This window comes from Enhydra lutris, unplaced genomic scaffold, assembly GCF_002288905.1.
Source record: "Enhydra lutris kenyoni isolate GAN:26980312 unplaced genomic scaffold, ASM228890v2 scaffoldscaffold23, whole genome shotgun sequence".
Classification (NCBI taxonomy): Eukaryota; Metazoa; Chordata; class Mammalia; order Carnivora; family Mustelidae; genus Enhydra; species Enhydra lutris.
The window spans coordinates 14,033,552-14,056,735 of NW_019154107.1; the positions used below are offsets into that span (position 1 = coordinate 14,033,552).

Here is a 23,184-nt window from a genome sequence, read left to right on the forward strand (position 1 = left end):
CCTTCCTTCCTTCCTTTTATGGACTCTTCTTAAACTTTCATGGATTCATTGAGAATTAGAACTCAGAACATTTTCCCTATAAACTGGGCATGACAGACCTCAGTATTCTACTGTGTTTTGCCCAAAGTCACCTTTGCTATGCTCAACATAGTGCTCTAGAAAAATTTTTGTGTGAGGAGGTTTAGTATAATGGTTTATAGCTCAGATCCTAGAGCTACTTTGCTTGGCTTCAAATCCTTGCTCCATCAATATTATGTGTCCCAACTGTGTCAAGTTACTTCATATTTTTTTTCAGTTTCTCCATCTTAAAATGTGGAAAATAATTTTAAATATTTTACAGAGTTGTGTTGAGGATTGAATTAGTTCATATATGTAAGTTATTAAGAGTGCCTGACCACCAGAAGAACATTGATTTTTCACTATGCTGAAAGATAAAACATAGTTGTCATCCTTATTCTAAGCCATGCTCTTACTTTTGTCCTAAAACTTCACCTTTCTTAATGTCAAGGTCTAACTGAGCAACTAAGGAACTCCTTATTAGAAAAGTAGCACAGTCACTGGGGAACTGCCCATCAAGTTGAAAGGAGTATTTTCCAAGATTTCTGTTTGTGAGTGCTGACTAAATTATGCATATGCTATTATTTCTTTCAAAATTTTCATAGGTTGGATGCTTGAGAAGCTGATTCTAAGACTAGAATGTATATGCACTGGATTTAGTTGGGAGTGATCCTAGGAAGCACCAGTAAGGCAGTGGAGAGGGTAGGGGAGGAAACCAGTTAACCACATTAATATTTGGAAAATTCCTACTGTGCACAGTGGGGTCTCAGTCTGCTGGGGAATTTCAGGTCAAAGTGCAGAGCATGTCTCAGAGTTTCTGCAGCTGAAGATGTGGATGAGCAGTGCCCTTTATCCACAGAAAGCCAGCTGTCATTGGTTGAGATTTGTTGGGAGATGTGGGGATACAGAGCCTTAACTCTCTGACACTTATGAGTTGAGACACCCGTAGGCAGAGTCCCAGGTACTTGTAATTGGCAACTGCCAGTTAAAGTACAGTGAGCCCTGAATGTGGAGGGGGTAAGGTGAGGCCCCAAGAATAATGCAGACACCAATACAACCAAAGCTTTCAGTAAAGTCAGGTATATGGAGGCATTAGTATAAATCCTTTCCACTGGGCCTCTTAAAATAAATTATTGCTGCTTTTGTGACAAGAGGGCAAATATTTAAACCTCTCAGGGGCAAAAGTTTAGAAACTTAAAAAGTTCTATGTTTGTACCTCATTATTATTTTTATTGTCATAAGAACATTTAATATGATATCCACCCTTTCAACGAATTTTTATGTGTACACTACGTTACTGTTACCTATAGGTGCAGTGTTGTCCAGGAGATGTCTAGAACTGATTCTTTTTGCATTTTATACCCACTTAATATCAACTCCCCATTTACCCCTGCCCCCAGTACCTGGCAATCACCATTTACTCTCTTTTATGCTCATGCTTCATATGGGACAGTTTAAAGCAAGATTTGATGATTTAACGTAGTAATTATATTTGAGCAAATTCTAAGACAATTGACATTTTTTTCTTAAAAATAATGATTGAAACTTTCAAAAATTTAAATTCTTTCAAAACTAGTGTACTATCCTTTATGTAATGAATATTATAACTTTTTACATATAAACAAACACAATCAATTCACAATGCGAATATTGGCTTTAATATAAGAATAAATATTACTTATGTGTATGTTCCTCATTCACTTCTAGCTTTGCATTAGCTATTTAATGCAGATTTCCATATGTAAATAGGTGTTTTCTGCTTTATTCTTGTCAAAATGATTAGGTAGCTTTCTGATTCAATAAATCTATGGAAATTGTATGTGCTGTATTAGTTTTATTATGTTCAGAAAGTAATTATTTTAACTTATTACACATCACTTGTGTTTTATTGTACTTTAAAGAAATATGTATGTTAAACCACAGCAATACCTACTACAGTTCTGTAATTTGATTCATGCAAATCTGTCAGGAATAAAATCAACCACAATTTAATTTCAAACCTTCCCAACCAGCAGCTGTACAATTTATGCACTACTTTTCTATTTTTACTACTGGATAATGACAATGATGAATGCCTTTAAGAGGAAATACATATTCATTGAAAAGACTGAGATCAAACTATCCCCTTTCAAAAGGCCCACAAAGGTAGGAAGCCCATTTGTGTGCTGCTGGAGATTTGTTGGTAGTGAGCTGGAATTATGCCCGAAACTGCATCTAATGAGGATTCAATAATCCAGTGAAATTAAACCTGCAATGATACCTTTTTACAAATCATAGTAATCAATACAATCACAATTGGCATCAGCTATAATACTCTTAAACATATCTGGAAGAACAAATGATTAGCTGAGTGTAGCAAGAGGCCCATCGTTCTGAGTGTGCCAGGTTAAGAGGTATGAGGACAAAGATATTCAATTGGCAACTTAATAAGTTTAAGGTCACTTCTCTCCTGACCCATATGTCTGGGAACATGGAATGAAATGAATATTAGCTCATTAGCAGTGACTTACATGTTGAATGACAATGATGAACTTATAAACTGTGCTGTCATGTGAAATTAGTTAATGTGAATAATGACAAGAATGTTGGCATGTCTCCTTTATCAATTGATCAGGTTTCTTTTCTTCACTGCATCCACCAGCGATCTGACTTTTATTTCAAAAAGAATAAGAAAGAGTACCATACTGAAGTGGATGGAGTAGTTCCAGAGATCCATGCCTTTCTTATTTTATTTTAGCATGCAATTGTATAGCTTATTTCATATAGTGTAAGATAGTAAATGCAAGTCACTCAAGATATTGAAGCTCTGATTTCCAAAACAAATAGCTTTATCTATCTGTATACTTATGCAGACAAATGTGTGATATGGAATGAGCTCCCAAGAAATCATTTAGAGTATAAAATGTTTTGGCTAATAGGTGCTGCTGAGAGCAAACTTATCTTCTGTCTATAATCTCACACTATTTGCATTGAAAAATACTGAGCTCTGGCTATACTATTTCATTTTGAGTATAAAATGTATGATCACAAAAATTATCTTGAGACACACATTATTATGTACATTTTCTTGATGCTATATTCATCTATCTTCAGACACTTTCCTCTATAATTCAAAGACTATTGCCTCATAATATTTTATCTTAGTGTGGGATTCAGAAACGCAGTTGGTGGTTTGAAAAACCCTGGATTTGGGTGGTAGCCTTTGCCTAGGAATTTTAAATAAATATTTCATTGCTTTCTACTCACTCAGATTCCATGTATTCTAGTACTGATACTGGCACTAATTCAAAGTTGAATATACATATTATAAGTAGAAAACATAAAGCTAAAACTGTATGCAATAGATACCATTTAAAATCTCATCTACTCTCTTTTATGGGAGAAGAAAGGTATGTATTAATTGCGAATATACAGTTACTCCATCAAAGCATGGTTTTGGTAAGTCCTTTCTGCCCTGAATCTATGTAAAACTATTACTTTTGTCTGTTGCCTCATTTTAGAAAGTCTCCCAACATTAAATATTATAAAATACCTCTTCTGGTTTATGTTTCTCTTTCTATCCCAGATTTCTAGAACTAACCATCCTATAAACTGTTTTAAGAATTCCATATCTAAGTAAAAATAGCTTAAGTGTGTACATTTAAGTTAATTGTTCTGGTACTGCAAATGATCTAGGTGACATCTTGTAAAAATCTAATAAAAATGCTTTGCTTTTACCTTCAGAGACTCCTCTTGTTTAAAGAGATCTTCAAAATCTTTAGCACAAAGTTCGGGAGCATTAAGAAGTTGTTCCACTTCTGACAGGGCTTGTGAAACATGAGTGATCTCAGTTAGGTAAGTAGAAGGCACATAAGAGATTTCCAAAGGCATATCTTCAGTCATCACCATCACCGACTCTTCATGGACAGTGTGCTGGTATAGACATACAAAAGGAGAATTCTTTTAGCTTCCTGATAATGAAAAGATCTCTACTGAGTTTAATAAATTCCAGTTTATAGCGGACAGAAGGCTGAAAGTGAATAAAAAGTGCATGATGATAAGTCTAGTAAAAAGGTTATTATTTATACACCCTCTTCTCACAAAAAGTATTAGAAGCATTTAAAAAAATAAGAGATACATACACATTAGCACCATGAGTATAAGAATGAAAGGCCAAGAGCCATAGGGTCACGAGAGGGATAGTTTTACTCTAAGAGAAGGATAATTTTAACAATTGGTTTTTAAAATGTAATTCTAAGATTCCTGGAAAATTATGTATGGGATACAATGGTAGGGGCTCTACATCAGTGCTTTTCCTCCCAAAGAAACCTCTCCTATACTTTTTCCCCCTAAACTAGATTGAGGCACAAGAGGAACAAAGCAATTTTGGCTGGTATATACTTTTACATTCAGCACCCTTCTCCAAATTCCAGACATTAGCTCTCCTCTTTAATGCTAGTTTCCTATTAAGCTGCTAATGTACTAGATAAGAAAGACTGAGGTTGGAATTCACATTTTAATAAGAACTCCAGAAAGCCCTAAGGTCTAAGGAAGTACTAGCCTCTCCTCCTATGTCCACACTTTTCCTACCTGCCATTCAAGTACTATGATTGACAGACATTTGGAGCTTAGAATCCTTTTGCATTTGGCCAATAGTGACTCTTTCCTTACTCCTTATAAGAGCATGAAATAAATACTATTTGGCACACAAATTCAGAAAGACAGATGACCTCTGCTCTCTTCTGTCTCTACTATAAGCAACAAAATGCTTGTAATTGAAATTAGTTTTCCAGTAACTTTGTTTTGAATTGATCAACTGCCATCTGCCTGTTGATGAGGTCAACTAAGGGTTTCAGTGGCAGAGTCTCTAGAGTAGTTCTGATGATCAGCATGCTAATACAGGCATCTTTTACTGCACAGGTTTTATGACAAGACCATCCTCATTTTTGCAGCAAAGTAATTAAATTAAGTTTAGGATCTCAGACTGAATTCATGTAAAGATAAGTAAAATTATAAACTGCTCTATTTACACTTTCTTATTAATTTCTCAGGTCCAGGATTCTTGTACTCAGTTCTTACATAATATAAAAATAATTGTAATCTAGATGTCTCATTTACTTATGACACTGCAAATTCACGTAATTACACAAATTGGCTTAAATGACATAATTACACTTTTTACAGAGTTTGATGTTGTGTATATATCTTGACAAAATATATGGTACATATTCCTTCATGATGAAAGCATGACAATCTACATGCACTTCTAACTTTACATTTCAAATAATACTAGAATTTTGGGCTAGAGTTTAAAAAGGACAATCTTCATATTTAACCACATATTTTTAAATTCAAATTCTCAATTTCTTCATTTCAAACAAAACTTCCCACCAATTTTAAAGAAAAATAAATCAGCAGACATTTGAATGCACAATTTCCATGGACATATTAATTTCATACTAACTAGTAGAGCTAACACAAATCAAGCAAATTCACTGTGACTTCCATATATTCTACTACACTGGTGACTATTGTTCTTAAAAATTTCTAAGTCAGTAAGTTGTTTTTCTTTGCATCAGTTTCTATGTTATCTGAAACAAGAATGTTCCCATACTGTGTTTCCATAATGGTGGATTTTTCTTTCTTTTTAATTATATACATTTTATACCTCTAAATTTTTACAGATTAGTGGGTTTTGTTATTAGGGACAAAGTTGGGTAGAAGTAGTGGTTTATCTCTTTCAGACATGCATATACACAAGTATGTATGTGTGTATTTTTGTCTAACCAAGGAGTTTATTGTTAGAATGAGACATACCTTCAAAATATTTAAAAAAACATCTGAGTTTCATTTAAAAAATCAATGTGAGTTCCAAAATGTTTTAATGTCTGTCCTCATCATTTTCTCTTAAAAGGAAAATAATTCTAAGTTCTTTACATCATCTTTCTGCTTCTTTTTTGACATGTACATTCCCTCATCTTCACTATCTACACTTGAGGTGCTCAGATCTATCTTAAATTCATACTGATGACTTCCAAATATAATAGTTATGGATTATACATAGCAAGGGATTTAAATGAACAGTTAAATACAATAGAGAAAAAAGACATAAAAAATAAACTCACATTTGACTTATTGCCTTGGACTTAACTTTCTGAAACAAAATTGAAAACCCAAGTTTCTAATTCTTTGGTGTTTGTGGTTAATGACATGTTGTTGTACATACCAGAATTTTACATAAAAAGGCATAACTGACACTAATGTAACATTGTGTGTTAACTATACTCAAATTTTTTCTTTAAAAAATGAATTTATGTAAATAATGATTAATGTTAACCATACAGTTCTGAAGACTGGAGTTTTAAATCTCAACAAATAAGATTTGCCCTGGCTGTAGGGGACCAGGGTGGCTCAGTCAGTAAAGCACCCAACTCTTGATTTCTGCTCAGGTCATGGTCTCATGGGTTGTGGGATCCAGCCTCGAGTTGGACTCTGTGTTCAGTGTGGAGTCTGCTTGAAAGATTCTTTCCTTCTACCCTGCCTCTCAAATAAATAAATCTCAAAAAGAAAAAAAAAAGATTTGCACTAGCTATAGTCCTCACCTAGAACTCTAAGAAGGTAAATAACACACTGGCTTCTCATTTGTTAAGCTTTTCACTACTTGACTAAATGTCTGGCATAAATTATTTTATTACATATTGATTCATGTCTTCTTTTCTACATAATAAGTATTCATCATCACATCAAGAGAAAACCATTTCTAACCATATTTCAATGGAAATCTCTTATAGGGGAATGTTATTCTATTGAAATTCAGAATTTTTCAAAAATCGAAAATTTTTATCTGGTTCTATAAACTCTTTTTGCTTTTTCTTTTCTTGAATGATGAAGACATTACTGACCTGACTGCAATGCACTTCAAAGAAGCATTAGCCATTGTATTGCATACAGGCCATGCCCTATTAACATGTATATTGCAATTATTTTCAAGACTATCATATACAGCCTTAGAGCAACTGGTACCAATTTATGAAAATAAGTGGACTAACTATACCACAACTGATTTATTCCATGCTCATACAAGGCATGAAGACAATCTTCAGAATATTGAGAAATATTAAAACTGTTATAGCTGATGAGAATAATCAAAGAAATAGAAAGACATAGTCTATCACTTTAGAAAAGATACAAAGAAAACATTGCAATCTTTGTTATTCTAAACTACTGATAAACTAGTAATTTTTTTTTCTTTTGTAAAAAATAAAAGTAAATTAGAATGCCTATAATGCCTTCCAGTTACAGTTACCTGTGAACACTGATTCAGATGTATTTTGTAAATTAAATTGAAAAAGGTTAGTGACCATGTATTGAAAATATTTAATGAAGACTGATATATTGGAGGACTTAGTTTCTCTTATCATCTCATCATCATAGACAGGAGAAGTTAAGTGGTGCTTATCACCTGAATAGAGAAAGCTGAGGGATAGTCCTCAGAATAATTTCAGAATAATTCTTTGACACCATTGGGAAACTATCATCTCATTTTCTAGAAAATTCAGTCTTATGTATCTTGACTATTCTCATTTAGTATAAAGTTGTAATAGATACAATACATTTTAATACAGAGAAATGTATGATAAGTTTAAAATATAAGAAACAACTAAAAATTTTTAATCAACAGAGTCAGAAATTAGAGATCTAGTTTACTATCTACTCTTTAAAATACATCATTGCTTTTGACAAATTCATGCTGTTCTATAATAAAATATATCCAATGAATGACTTTCCATTTGATTTAATAAAAATTTCACACAGTTATTAAAAAAATCAGTATAATTGTAAGTATCATGTTCATTTTCTCCTCTTTATGCATAATCCATACACTCATATTCAGATTTTTCCTTTTCATCTGAATTGCATTAACTCTGCCTTGAATAATTATATTCTTCTGAATTCTGATGTGTACAAATCCTGTCTAACCTTTTTTTTTTTCCTAAAGATTTTATTTATTTATTTGACAGACAGAGATCACAAGTAGGCAGAGAGGCAGACAGAGAGGCAAGCAGAGAGAGAGGTGGAGGCAGGCTCCCTGCGGAGCAGAGAGCCCGATGCGGGGCTCAATCCCAGGACCCTGGGATCTTGACCTGAGCCAAAGGCAGAGGCTTAACCCACTGAGCCACCCAGGCGCCCCTAACCTTTTGAAAATCAACTTGCTTTTGTTAATGTTCTTTACCACCTTATATCATTATAGAAATTCATGCATCATTAGCAAGGAAGAACTGTACCCATACTAATTCATTTTATTTCTCTCTGTTCATATTCACTTCTAATGATATATACACAAATAAGTATACTATCCTCATTTTCTGGAAATGAAAATCAAGAAGTGGAAGAAAGCCTCAAAGTACCTATTTTTATTAACAAATGGAAAGCTCAATTGATGCTTAAAAGGATTATGATAGGATAAAACTGTGATTCGTAAAACTTGAAGTGAAAACAGTTTTAAGATTCTGAATTATGTACATAGGCATAGGTATCATTCATAAAGTCTTAAATAAACTTTGGTTTCTCTCAAAGTTTAGTCATCACATTCTTTTTTTACTTACAGTTCATTTCTTGAAGGGCCACATAACTGCCCAAGATAGAGGCAATCCCATTTTGAAACAAATGGTGCATTATATCTAAGTTTTTAAAACAAAATATTTTCCTTCATGATTTAAAGGATTTCTGTCTCCTCAATATAAGTTTCAAATGTGTTGTGGTTACTGGCCTATTTATGAGTTATGAGGTCAAAGAAACTCAAAAAGAAAAATGTACTTTATCCTCTATTATTATGATATAGTCCTTAAAATACCTATATATCTAATATAAATATAATATACAGAAAATAGGTCAACACATTCAAAGTCTAACTCAAAAAAAAAAAAAAAACTGGCATCTGGACCAAAAAAACTATAACACAATAATGTAGCCATTTTTTTCACTCCATTAAAATTAATAAAGACAAAGATGGGCTAAATCTTTAAAAGAAAACAAGATTATCTATTAATGCTTAAAGTGCCCCATGACATGAAAATCTGTTAATGTGTATTTGATTATCTTTCCTCAAAAGGGCATTCTTCAATAGTATAGGTTATTTTAAAATAATAACACAGTAGCATGTAAATCCCAAATATGATTATAGGCTTTTTATGAGTTCTGATGGGTCATAAATGACAAGCAACTGAAAAAGAACTTAGGTAGCTCCCATTCCTAGTCTCAAAAATATTCAGAGAAAGGGGCGCCTGGGTGGCTCAGTGGGTTAAGCCGCTGCCTTCGGCTCAGGTCATGATCTCAGGGTCCTGGGATCGAGCCCCGCATCGAGCCCCGCATCGAGCCCCGCATCGAGCCCCGCATCGAGCCCCGCATCGAGCCCCGCATCGAGCTCCGCATCGGGCTCTCTGATGCTCAGCAGGGAGCCTGCTTTCTCCTCTCTCTCTGCCTGCCTCTCTGCCTGCTTGTGATCTCTCTCTGTCAAATAAATAAATAAAATCTTTAAAAAAAATATTCAGAGAAAGACAATTAAGTTTCCTCCTAGAGATCATTACAGTAAGAAACACACTTAAGCTATTTTTATTTATTTCTCCTTGGTCATTTATATAAATTACAATCTTAAAAAGGGAAATCAAAAGATCAAATTTAGCAAAAGATACTGCATTAATCCACAGAAAAAAAACAATCAAATGTTAAAGCCTACAAAAAACAAGAATATGACACAGATGGGATATGCATGGGTTTAGTCTTTCCTGTTTACAGTTTTGGATACACATATATGCCAAGGCAATACTAACATGCTGACAGTACTCAGTGTTCCGTGTGTTTAATTAAGTCACTGGGTAGAAAGATTTTAAATAATCAGCCTAATGAGCCCAAATAGATTGATTATGATCTTACATAGAGAAAATAGCAATGAGAGAGCTTGCTCTTAGGTATTCCCACCTCCTTTATGCATCATCTAGAAAATTGTCTCTGTGAAGTTATGTAAAAAGAAAAGATCAACCCTCAAATGATCATTAAGTGATTGATCAACAAACTGTATTAAGCTTATAGCTTACCTCCCTTTTGTTCAAAAATAAGGAGACATGTTAAAGAAAGCAATCAGTATAAAATAGTGCAGAAAATCATCCTTTATAGTCCTATTATTTATTTTCTAAAACCAAATTACTGGTGCAGGGAAGGCTGTCAATGAAGGGGGTATGCAGGTGAAGCATGATTTGCCATTCTCTAAGTATGTCCTACTTCTAGAAGGCCAGGTATGTGTAGTGTCCTGCGTAATGGGTCTGGCTGCTGGACTTGCTCTTTCATCTGTCCCATGGTAATTCTTCTCTTCCATACCATCAAATTTACCTAGCTCCTCAGGGCCAAGCTAAATTGCCATCTAATTAAACTGATAAACTAAATCTTGATAATGTGTTAATGGCTTATAGTGGTTTAAACTGTTAATCCTCCACAGGATAACATTTGCATTTTAATAAGGATTTTCAATAAATTAACATACATTAGTAACTTGGTAGAATTCTAGTCACTAAGCATGGCCTGTGAGAGAAGTGAAAGAAAAGGGCTTTGGTTCCCACCAACATATATGGCCCACCTTGTAAGAAATCATGAGAAAAATAACAAGATAACTTCAAAGGTAAGGTTAGATATCCAAGATGTCTTACAATGTAAAATAAATGTACTAAAGACTCACACATAGTTAGCATATATTTGCTGAATAAATGAATAAAGTAAGTACCAGTTTAAAAAGGCAATTTTTAAAAAATAGATGTTTGACTAGAATTGCTGGGGTCTACAGTTGTAAAAAATGTCCACCTTGGAGTTCTCAGAATGCAAATGGAATATTCTCTTCATTTCATAATGTAATCTTCATTGGTATAGATTTAAAAGTATTTCTGATTTAACCATGTCACATTTCTCCAATTCAGTGAACACCAGCTCATGCTGTTACACGTGAATGTCTCAGCTTTTCATTTGTCTCTGTTATTACTGCAACTCATTATATGTGACCAAAAAAAAGAAGTAATTATTTGGGAAACTGTCAGACATATACTTTTAGGAGATGTTAATTTTAGCCCCTTTCATGGAGGTCTACAATACCTGTTAGTAGATTATAGTGTCTGAGAAGACTATCAGTCAATAAATCTTTTTAATCCTGGCTAACTCTTCCCAAACTGTTCACACAAAATTTTTAATCTATATACCTAGTATATATTTTCTAATAGGAAGCTATTCTAATATATCAGCTTGGCAATACCTGATACAGGGGTTTTTCATATGTTCACATGTGAAAATGAACACACATGTACATATACACATACATTTATTTTAAATTGGAAATAAAATTAATACAAGAAAAATAGCTTTGGAATTACTTTAAATTCTACAATTATTTGTCATACTACCACATTACTTACTTTCTATTGCCCTGTGGTTCTTCTAGTTTGAGTGGATTTTATAGAATAGACTCGCAATATTAATTTCTACATTACACTTGTCAAACATTTCAGAAAACCTGGTTATCATTTATCTCCACATTATTTAATATGGCAATTAAGTACATATTTCTGAATATGCTTGTGCCATAATTTTGTTTTTAAATGATTTTTTCTTTATTAAAAATGTGATAGTGCTAAGTCAGTCAGACACAGAAATATACTATATGATCTCACTTGCTGAATTTAAGAAACAAAACAAATAAGCAAAGGAAAAAAAGGAGGGAGAGAGAAAAGCCAACCAAGAAATAGACTCTTAACTACAGAGAACAAACTGATGGTTACCAGAGGGGAGGTGCATGAGGGGATGGGAGAAAATGGGGGATGATAATTTAAGAATACACTTACAATGAAAAAAATAAAATAAAATGGTAAGAAAAAATAAAAATAAAAATGTGATAGTGAATATACCCATAACTGCATTGTCCAATATGGTAATCCTTAGCCACATGGGACTATATTTAAATTTATTTTTTTTAAGATTTTATTTTAATTCCAGTTAGTGAACGTACAGTGTAATAGTAGTTTCAGGTATACAATGTAGTGATTCAACACTTGCATGAAACACTTGGCGCTCATTACAAGTCCACTCCTTAATCCCCATCCCCTCTTTAAACCATCCCCATACCCTGCCCTCTGGTGACCATCAGGTTGTTCTTTAGAGTTAAGGGTCTGTTTACTGGTTTGCCTCTCTCCTTTTCCCCCCTTTGTTCCTATGTTTCTTAAACTTACATATGAGTGACATCATATGATATTTCTCTTTCTCTGACTTACTTATTTCACTTCCTTAATTCTTTGTAGCTTCATTCATAACATTGCAAATGGTAAGATCTCATTCCATTTTTATGGCTGAGTAATATTAATATACATACATATACAAATTATATATGTAATCTGTCTATATATGTATATTTAAATTTAAATCTAAATTATTTAAAAGGAAATACAATTAAGATTTTAGTTGTCAGTGAGATTAAATTACAACATGGTGTTCAATTTTTAATAATATAGAAAGTACATAATGCAAAAGCTAGGATCTTTATCTCTATATGAAAAAAATTAACACTAGTATTTATCAGAAAACAATTATAGCATATCTAGTTTGACAGTTTTCCTCACAAAGGAGATTTTGACTGGCTACTAAATCCAATTTAAAATGCCATAAGCTTTGGGCACCTGGGTGGCTCAGTGGGTTAAGCCTCTGCGTTGGCTCAGGTCATGATCTCAGGGTCCTGGGATCGAGTCCCACATCAGGCTCTCTGCTCAGCAGGGAGCCTGCTTCCTCCTTTCTCTTTCTCTCTCTCTGTGTGCGCCTCTGCCTACTTGTAATCTCTCTCTGTCAAATAAATAGGTAAAATCTTAAAAAAAAATAAAATGCCATAAGCTTTAAATTCAATAAATTTGTCATAAAACATCTGATAGATTTTATTGAACTGCTAACATATTTTGTTTTCATATATATATATATAGCTCCTCAATCTCTAAGTAATCTCAACAACTCTGATGAAATTAATAGAAGCACCTATGTGAAGTATATAAATTATATATGCAGGATTTATCTGTTGAAATCTTATGAATTTATGCATCTATAGGTGTGTGTGTGTGTGTGCACATACAAACAAAACGCAAAAGTTGAGCTGGTGGGACTATTACCTCATATGCACGTTTTCTGCCTCCCTCACAGGTGAGTAGACTCAACCTCCAAAACAACTGTGACTAAGTACTAGAATCTAGAAGAATATACACATCAGAGATTCAGATTATAGAAAAAGAAAGGAAGGTGGGAGAGAAAGATCATGAATTGGTGGTCTTCGAATCTCTGGCACAGTCTGGGATGGAAACTATCAACATGATGATTTCCAGGTATGTATGTGGGATGACTAGTGGGATACAATTGATTTAAAAAGATTCCTTTGACCCAGGAAAGAACCAGTACCTGCTGGTTTGCTTCATGCAGGCATTACAGGATGGTACAAAATAACAGACAGCCTTAACACCCACTTCTTATTCATAAGACCAAGATGCTTTCCTACACATACTTTTTCTGGAAGGTTCTGGTTTGTAAAGCCTTTCTTCACCGGAAACAAATACTCCCATGATTTTTGTTGGTTCTCAATCAGCACTGTATAATAGGAACCACAATTCTGACTTATATTTGTGCTAAAACTTTCACACCCTTTGACTTAAAAACAAAGGAAAGAACACAAGCCATTTCTGTAGATATTAGGGACTGAAAAAGGGGAACAAAATTGAGGGTCCTCACAAGTAATATACTAGAAGAAAGAAACAAGAGCTTTAATAAAAATGAAATGAGAAGCCTCAAAAAGATAACAGTAGTGGTCAGAAAAGCCTAATACCTGTTTTTTTTTTTAATTCAATAGATGATTTGGAAAAGAGACTGGTCACTGCTAAAAAGAAATTGTGGGCTCTGAATGATCAACCAAAGGAAGTACCCCACAACACAGAGAAAGACAGAATGAAAATGAAATCCTAAGTGAAAAGATAAGAGGAATCATACAGGATAATAGAATCAGGACATATAATATGTAAAGAATACAAATATCAAAAGGAAAAAAGAACAGATGAAACAGAAAAAAATGTTAAAATAACTGTAGGATAAAATTTTCCTGAGCTAAAAAATTACTGATCTGATGAAGTTAAAAATGTTGCCCAAGTACCAAGAAGGATAAAAGAATAATTACAGAAACATATTTAGAAATGCATTAAATAATATCTTAGTGAAATTTTTAAACTCTGAGGGATGGGAGTGAGGGGTATCTTACAGAGTCTTAGACAAAGAGAACAGCTTAGATATAAAAATAATGAAATTTGGACTTGCATCAGACCGCATACAGGCCACAATGGAAACTAGGACATAGTTGAAGTTAGAAAGCAATGAAAACTAGAAGATAGTGTCCGTAGCCTACAGAGACTATTAAAAGAAAAAGAGAGATTCAAGAACGATGCTATCACCCAAAGAAGTGGACCTCACAATTGCAAGAAAAAAGATCATTTTAAAAACACAAGTATTAAAAGGCTATATACCCTTATATACTTTTTAGAAGGAAATTTCTCAAGTACTGCAACCAAATGAAAAATAAAATATAACAAAGATTTCTTTCTTCTTTTCTATTTTATAGAGAGAGAACATGCACACATGTGCACAGGGCAGGAGAACAGAAAGAGGGAGAGAGAAAATCTTAAGCAGGCTCCATGCTCACTAAGGAGCCTAATGACTTGGGGGTCAATTTCATGTCCCTGAGCTGAAATCAATAGTTGGAGGCTTAACTGACTGAGTCACCCAGTCACCCTATAACAAGGATTTCTAAATAGGGGTAAATAAAGAGTACAAAGAAACAGTGATGACCAATAAGCTCTGTGGGTTTTTTTCATTAAGTTTAATAGAATAGCAATAGTTTAAGTATGATTTGAGTAGTAACATGACTTAAATTACTGATTTTTAAAGGTTTTATCTTGACTTGAATGAGGTGTTGCTGAGGAAATCATACTGGTGGGGAGAGCAATGTTCATACTTCCTTTTGTTATAAAACTACACAAAGAGTACGGTTAAAGATTGTTAAAAATAAGAACCTAAGCCCTAATAAAGTGAAAATGCAGAGTGTAACTTCAAAATTACCTGCACTAAGGGGAGGGATGCAGTAGAGTACAATAAAGATAATGAATTACAGAATTATAGACACAGGACAAGAGGAAATTAAATTATACCATAACATATGATAGAAGAAATTTAAACAATTATACTTGTAAGAATTATTTTAACCATAATGTATTTGGTTAAATTTCCTTATTCAAAGATCAGTGTCAGACTGGATTAAAGTACACAAACTATACATAACACATACACATATATAATCTGCTAATAAGGAACACATGAAAAAACAATGTCACAATGGTGTATAATATAGTAATAGGTGATGCTACATCAGGAAAATAATTTGTGAAAAGTTGAAATCAAATAATACCAAATGAAGTATAGTTCCAGGACAAATGGGTTCAAGAGAGCTACTGTAGTGACAAAAGTCACAATTTTTACCAAAAAAAGTTACAGTCATTGTTATGTCTCAACATTTGGCTGCATCCTACATGAGATAAAAATTACTAGAGATAAAAAGAGAATGTGATAAAATCACAGCTATAATTGATAGCTTCTATATACCTCTTCCAGAATTTGTTGGATCAAGCAGACCAAGCAAAAACAAAACCAAAAATAGAGATTTTTTTTTAAACCAACAAGCTAACCTTAATCTACATTTTGTACACAATGAAAATGCACATTCTTCTTTTATATTATAGGGACATTAAAAAGATCATATATCCACAAAAAATTCAAAAAAAGGATAAAAAGATTTCAAGTCATCTTTTCTTATCATAAGCTAAAAATCTAGAAATGTAGAAAAATAATGGAATAAACTTTGATACTTCTAAAGCTGTTAAAAAGGATACATCAGGTCCATACACATTGCCTGGAGAAATGTCCTTGGTAGATTGTTCTACTTAAAAACCATACATAGAATGATGCAATATTTTTAAAAATGGAAAAGCATATTCATATACATAATACTTATGGTTAAGAAGCATAGAATATAATATGAAAAGATAATACTAAACTGCAAACATTTATTCCAGAAGGAGTAGAATTGGCAGAAGGAAGAAATGGAGAGTACTACTGTTTTCTAAATATACTTCATATTGATTGAACCATTAAACTATTATTGTATTACATTTAAAATAATCATAGAAGCAAAAAGACAGAGTTTGCAATGGTGAATACAATCTTTATATAGTCTATTTATGAGCAGTCATGGCTCCATACAATTGGCTTTACCAAAACAGGCTGTTTTCACTCAACCAAACATATGTATGAAAACATATACTTTTTTTTTATTTTTAATTTTATTTTTTATAAACATATATTTTTATCCCCAGGAGTACAGGTCTGTGAATCGCCAGGTTTACACACTTCACAGCACTCACCATAGCACATACCCTCCCCAATGTCCATAATCCCCCCCCCCCAACTCCCCTCCCCCCATTAACCCTCAGTTTGTTTTGTGAGATTAAGAGTCACTTATGGTTTGTCTCCCTCCCAATCCCATCTGAAAACATATACTTTTCAAAAAACTTTTAATTCCAGTAGGAAAATGTATACTATTAATTGGCTCTTAGGGAAACATAGACCAAAACAAATGCTTAAGAAAGCAAGATGAATGTATATTGGAAGAATGCTACATTATCACTGAAAATAACCCTGATGGCCTTCACTTGTGCATCTACTTGACTGAAGAGTCCTGGCAGTCAATGGCGCTGATTTTGCACATGAAGAAAAGAGAATAATTTTTAGGTATTTAAGGTTCCTGAAGATGAGTAAGGAACCTTAAGAAAACTGCTCTCCTATTTAAAGGCATCCACTGTCACATCTACTTTGACTGTTCTGAAGAGTTCAATTTTATTTATTTATTTACTTATTGATGTATTTATTTAGAGAGAAAGAGAATGCAAGCAGGACAGGGGGAGGGGCAGAGGGAGAGAGACAGAGAGAATAATGTCTTAAATGGCTTAGCGCAGAGCCCCACAAAGAGGTGATCAAGACCCTAGTGGAGTCCAATGCCCAACTGAGTCAAAAACCCAGGGGCCCCTAAGAGTTCAATTTTAAACAAAGAATTACAATTAAAATAACCAGCGAGAAATATACCCTAACCAAACAGGTATTTAGCTAAGTTTAAAACAATAAGTAAAATGGCAGATTTTTGTTGCAGTTTTGAAATGACTTCTTTGATGGTTCTCCTGGTTTCTAAATTGCTTTTCTAAAGCTCAAGCTTTCCAATTTCTTTGGCCCAACATATGAGATTATCTTCATTGAAATGCCCTTAATTTTAAAAGGTACTAATAAACTTGAGGTATAATAATATTTTAAAAATCACATGGTGTTATTCCAAATACCATGAGTTTGATAATTACCCCACATTCTATTCTCCTTTCAAATATCCACAATTTTTCTATATGCCTGTAATAAAAAGTAGGGAGTTATAAAACAGAACTTTTGGAACTAAACTTGGAACTTAGGAGAGAAAACTATAAAAATGACAATCTTGATGAGGTTAGCAGGCATTTTTATCAAAGGCAAAGTGAATATTTTACAAAGTAAACTTTTATATGCAAACATAAGTATACACACAGGAATTTATATTTATGTATTTAAATATATACAGTTATATATATATGCGCACATACATGGCATAGATAGATGATAGATATTCAGGTAGTTAGATATTTAGATAGACTAATCAGCTAGCAGGAGTGTTTTGTGATTTAGGGAGCTAATATGCCATATGCCATTATGTGCTACACACTTTTACATTTAGTAGATGAAAGATTAATGATTTTTAACCTAATTTTATTGGGGAAATAATTAACTGTTAAAATAATTCAATTATCCATGTTAAGTATAAACCAAATCAAATAAATAATAATAAACACACATAATCTCTTCCTCTGCCTCTTTGTGTCGTGCTGTGCTAAAGAGTTTCTCAGGGCCACGCATCCATATAATCTTACATGCGGGTCCTTTTTGGCTCACATCCAGGCTGCAGCTATTATTTCATATTTCTGTCCTTTGCCTTTGCCTTTTGGCCTCTACTGGGAGCAGAACAACAAGGTAATTACATTTATTAGAATTACCTCTATAATCAGAATGAAATAAAAAAAAACTTCATAAAAAGGATCTGTATTTTTCTCTCATAAAGAAATTAAGTAAGCTTTGGACTTCATGATCTTTACCAAAACAATTTAGGAAATCCAGAGGCCTTTTGTTCTATTCCTTTCCTGATTCTTGTCTGTGTTCCAGATAATTCATAATGATGTCCATCTGACCTGTGAATGAATGAGTTGCTGTGTGTGTACAGAACTATTATGTTTAATGTTATTTTTCTAAAATAATATACTTTGCCAAGTTACAAATAACTTTGTAAAATATGATAGTCACTGAACAAAACCATTTTCTTTTCACCAAAGATTATGCTCAATTCTTTCAGAGGGTTTTGTGAGTTTAAAGACACCTTGGGCATAATGTGTTCCACTTCACAATCAAGATAGTTTCTCCTGAAATAGCTTGTTCTCTGTCAATGTTCCAGAAAATAATTATCATTGTATTTGTTTGTCATTCTATCCCAAAGCAAGAATTCCAATATAAAACTGAACTGTTCTGCCTAGCACATTTCCAAGATTTCACTCCAAGAAACCAACCCATATTCACATGAACACTTTTAAATTCATTTTATATCATATATTTTAAAAAAGATAATTATCAGAGGCCTTAACATAACTTCTATTTCTTAGAAGTCTTTGTAAAAGCAACTACAAAACAAAGCTTTTTGCTGACTTAAAAATGTGATATTAATTTTTTACTCCTCAAAACTTTTCATAATGTCAATTTAATCTGCTTACTTTTTTGTATACAGATTGTTTAAAGTATAAAAATTAACTAAGAAGGTGACTGTAAAAGCACTATGTAAATCAGAAAGTTCTGTTATGGTTATTTGAAATGAAGACTATAAGAAAACATGCTTATTGATGTAAATGCACTACATTTTTCCACTTTGGATTCTTCGTGTTTTCAGTTCTCAACTTTGATAAAGCACAAGAAAGGTAACACTTTCAGTTAAAGCAACTAACTTATTTTATTTTTTGGATTCCAAATAGCACTACTAAATGGTGCTATTATGGAGTCTGTGCCTCTGAAATGAATACAAGAAGAATTTAAACCCAGAGGATAAAAATATTTACAAATGATCCAATGCCATCCTGGTACATTTATTTTATGTAAGTATATATATTGGTAATATAGGAGGCAGGTGTTGCGATACCCTAAATATGACCCTTTTACATATTTGTTCTTGTATTTGCTTCTCAGAAACTACAAAAGAAATTTCAGAAACTTATTCCAGGGGATAACACATTCTGAATCAGTATTTATTGCCCAGAAGGGCATAAAAATGAAAGGTAATCATGAGTTTTAGAGCTTTCCTTTCCTCATTCTCAAAATTTCAAGCAACCAACACAGGCATTTGGCAGGGGTGGTGCCCCTTCGTGTGAACAAGTTCCTCCAAATGGATGGTTCCTAGACTTTGTGTTTCATAAGTCAATAAAATCCTACCCCAATGTCAGGAAACCTCACAATGTTCTGGGCTTTATTATTTCTAGTAAAGGACACTGTCATGACATAATAATAAAAGAGAAAGAAAAAAGTAAAGATGGAAGAAAGGCTATTTTAATGTTTCTCCCCCCACCCCCAACTATCAACTGTAGAAAGCCATACTTTTTTTTTTCTTTTAAAGATTTTTATTATTTATTTATTTGACAGACAGATCACAGGTAGGCAGAGAGGCAGGCAGAGAGAGAGGAGGAAGCAGGCTCCCCACCGAGCAGAGAGCCCGTTGCGGGGCTCGATCCCAGGACCCTGGGACCACGACCTGAGCCGAAGGCAGAGGCTCTAACCCACTGAGCCACCCAGCCATACTTTTTGAAGAAAGGACAATTCTTGTATAAATTTAGCTCTTCAAAAAGCTTAACATATTTACTCTTATTTTTTCCCCTTTCCTAAGGACCAGTGAAAACTTTCAGACACTGGTACACTGGCTCTGGGGCATTAATGTTGTAAGAATGCAGAGCAAATAACTGAACTGTAAGGAATTCCACAAGAAGATCCATTCTTCCATTTATTCGACACATTTTTATTGAACACCTATGCAGTGGCAGAATCTATATATAAGAAAAATAGTAGTTAATAAGATAGACAATTCCCTGCCCTTATGGAGCTTACAATTCCAATGGTAGAAGACAAATTATAAATAAGTAAACAAATAAACATAATGTTTTCAGATCATGGTAAGTGTTATAAGGAAAATAATCTGGCATGATGGAGGAGGTGAAGGGAATGTTGTCAACTATATCAGACAGGATGTTGAAGGATGTATTTGCTCTATGTCCTGCCAGATGAGCAGACACTAGCAGGCAAAGATCCAGAAAGTACCAAGAAAAGGAGACCACAACTGCAAAGACTATGAAGTGGAGGATATTTTTGCAAGTCTAAAGGAGAGGAAGCCATTGTGGCAGTACATTAAAGAAGCTGTTTTTCATTATGGAAGCTAATATATGAAAGAGTCTAGTTCTCTCAAAATAGTTTCCCATGTAGGAAACAGTCAAGTGTACCTATCGAAGAGGTAAGAAACTAGAGTGTTCATGATGTTATTCTATTATTTCATGTATATCTGTAATTGGCTAAGTACAAATCATAGTACAGAATCTGAACTTTGTAGACACCCAAAGGTAGTTATAAATATTATTACTGTATTTGTTAAACAATACAGTTATTTATATTTTGCCATCCAGACATTCATAACTATTATGGACAACTATTTGCATAGGTCTCCTGCAAACCCCCCCAGTTGCCTTATCTTAGAAATAAATCCCTATTCACTTTTATTTAACTAAATGGCTAAGAATGCCTCTAAGTTATGAGTTGATCTAAACATGGTAAATTTGTACATATATGGTCTCTTAGCTTTCATTTTATCCATTTATGTTTTGTCCATGGACTACTCACCACTAAATATAGCTTTCCTCTACTTTACAGGTATTAAAACAGCCATTTAATTTTTAAAAAATCACTCTTGATTAAAGCATATGGTGTTAAATCTGAGAATGCAATCTACTTGGACTTTCAACTGGCTTTTTAGTAGACAGCTGTCTATTACTTATTGAGTACTATACTCAGAAGATTAAATAAATAAAAGTAAAATTATGGAAATTTTTAAAGAAAATTATGTTCCATAAGGAAGTATCTGTGAATAAATGCATTTCTATTATTTAAAACTAAACTACAATTCAGATACCTTTTAAGATTTCAAAAGCCACTGGTTCATGAAAGAGGGCAGAAAAAATATCAGGTAACTTAGCAAACTTGAAGACATGGTAACAGTTTATTTCATGAAAATCAAACTTAGGGAAGAAAGACACTTGAATTAATTTTATTCATCTGTTCTAAGAATATGTTCCATACAATGAGAGTCTTAAGTAATCACTGAAGAATCAGAATGATTCACAGATGGTGTAAGTGATTTAATTATTTTTAACCAGTTGTTTCGGGCATGCTCAGAAGGATATTGCCAACTCCACTGCAGAAGCCATTTGAGCTCCCTTCCAGCTGGTGTTCCATATTTTGAAAGCAAATTTAGATTGCAGAAAATTACACTTTTTATTGTTATGTTGCAAATGGAGGTCAAATTGCTATGTATAAATTCTTGTACTTTCCCCCCCTTCATTGTATGAGTTATATTTATCAAATATCACATCTTTTGTATGATTGCCATGGATTTGCCAGTGTTATTTTATGTTTTGTGTTGTCTGGCACATAGGAGGCAACAGATAAATGTTTATTAAATGAATGAAATGCCAATTCAATGTATCCAAAATAAAATTTGAGTTTCTATAAAGACTCCCAGTAAGCGTATGGAATTCTGATTTTGCTGCACCCTTGTAATTATTAGGAGGTTCTCATTAAAAGCAAATAAAGAAGGAAAGACACTTTTATAACAAAACAATGTCCCTCCACCAAAGAGACAATATCAACAAATCTCTGTTACTTTAATAATTAAAACTATACCCTGATGTTGGAATCCTTACCTTAATTTTATGGGAACTCAGGCCAAGTTGCTTGACAAATTTTCATCCGTTTAGGTTGTTTTTTAGGATTAGAGATACTCTTCGTAAAAATCTAGTGTTGTATACTTTTGGATGCAAGATAACTGTGTTGTCTCTCAACAAAATAAATGATTTTCAAAATTATTTTCCATTAGTCCCAGAAAAGATTAATTTTGCTTAATGCCCTTATTCATAATGAGAAGTAGTAAACAGTTAAAAAATAGTTCTATCAAAAGTAATCATTTTTCAAATATTGTCATTCCAAGGAAGATAATATTTATTTTAGTGAAACAAGTTACTCTGATGCCAAAAATAAGTTATATTTATTCTAAATTTACTGATAAAAATACATAATAAAAGTGCACATGTCAATAATGCATCAGATTCAATTTTGCTATACCTAATATTTATGAAAAATACATTAATATGTTTAACATCAATAATATTTCCTGAAGATTTTGTTAAATTTCCTCTTGAGAGCAAAATAAGATATAGTACATTATGATAAGAAAGGCAACTTTATTCATATATTTGACACCAAAATGACTGGAATCACTCATTATAGCTTTAATTCAAAAGGTGAACATACGAAATTATGTACCTAATATTACCATAACCTAACTATACAATAACTGTGTATATTAATATAAATAGGGAATATAGTTTTAAAAATTTATATTACTATTTTTAATTCATTGTGCTATTTAGACCCAGTCATTTGAGGTAATATTCCTGAGGTTTCATGTTGTCTGAAACTCATTTACAAAGTGGTGAACTTTTTTAAACTTACAAGAATATTAAAATGCAACTGACACCTTATATACAGTCAGGGCTTTGGACAGGAAAGATTCAGAAAAACCAAAGTAAGTCCTGTGTTAATGTAGTTGCTTACTATCTT

The 23,184-nt window shown here is 33.1% G+C and overlaps 1 protein-coding gene across 1 annotated transcript in view; it reads right to left on the bottom strand.

Annotated features, from left to right (window-relative positions):
• LOC111150534 (dystrophin) overlaps nucleotides 1-23,184 on the bottom strand; it is a 2,087,545-nt gene that overhangs the window by 1,165,186 nt on the left and 899,175 nt on the right. Inside the window, exon 42 of the mRNA XM_022508030.1 lies at nucleotides 3,775-3,969. Within this exon, the coding sequence (XP_022363738.1) occupies nucleotides 3,775-3,969 (195 nt within the window). The remainder of the gene's footprint in view (nucleotides 1-3,774; nucleotides 3,970-23,184) is intronic.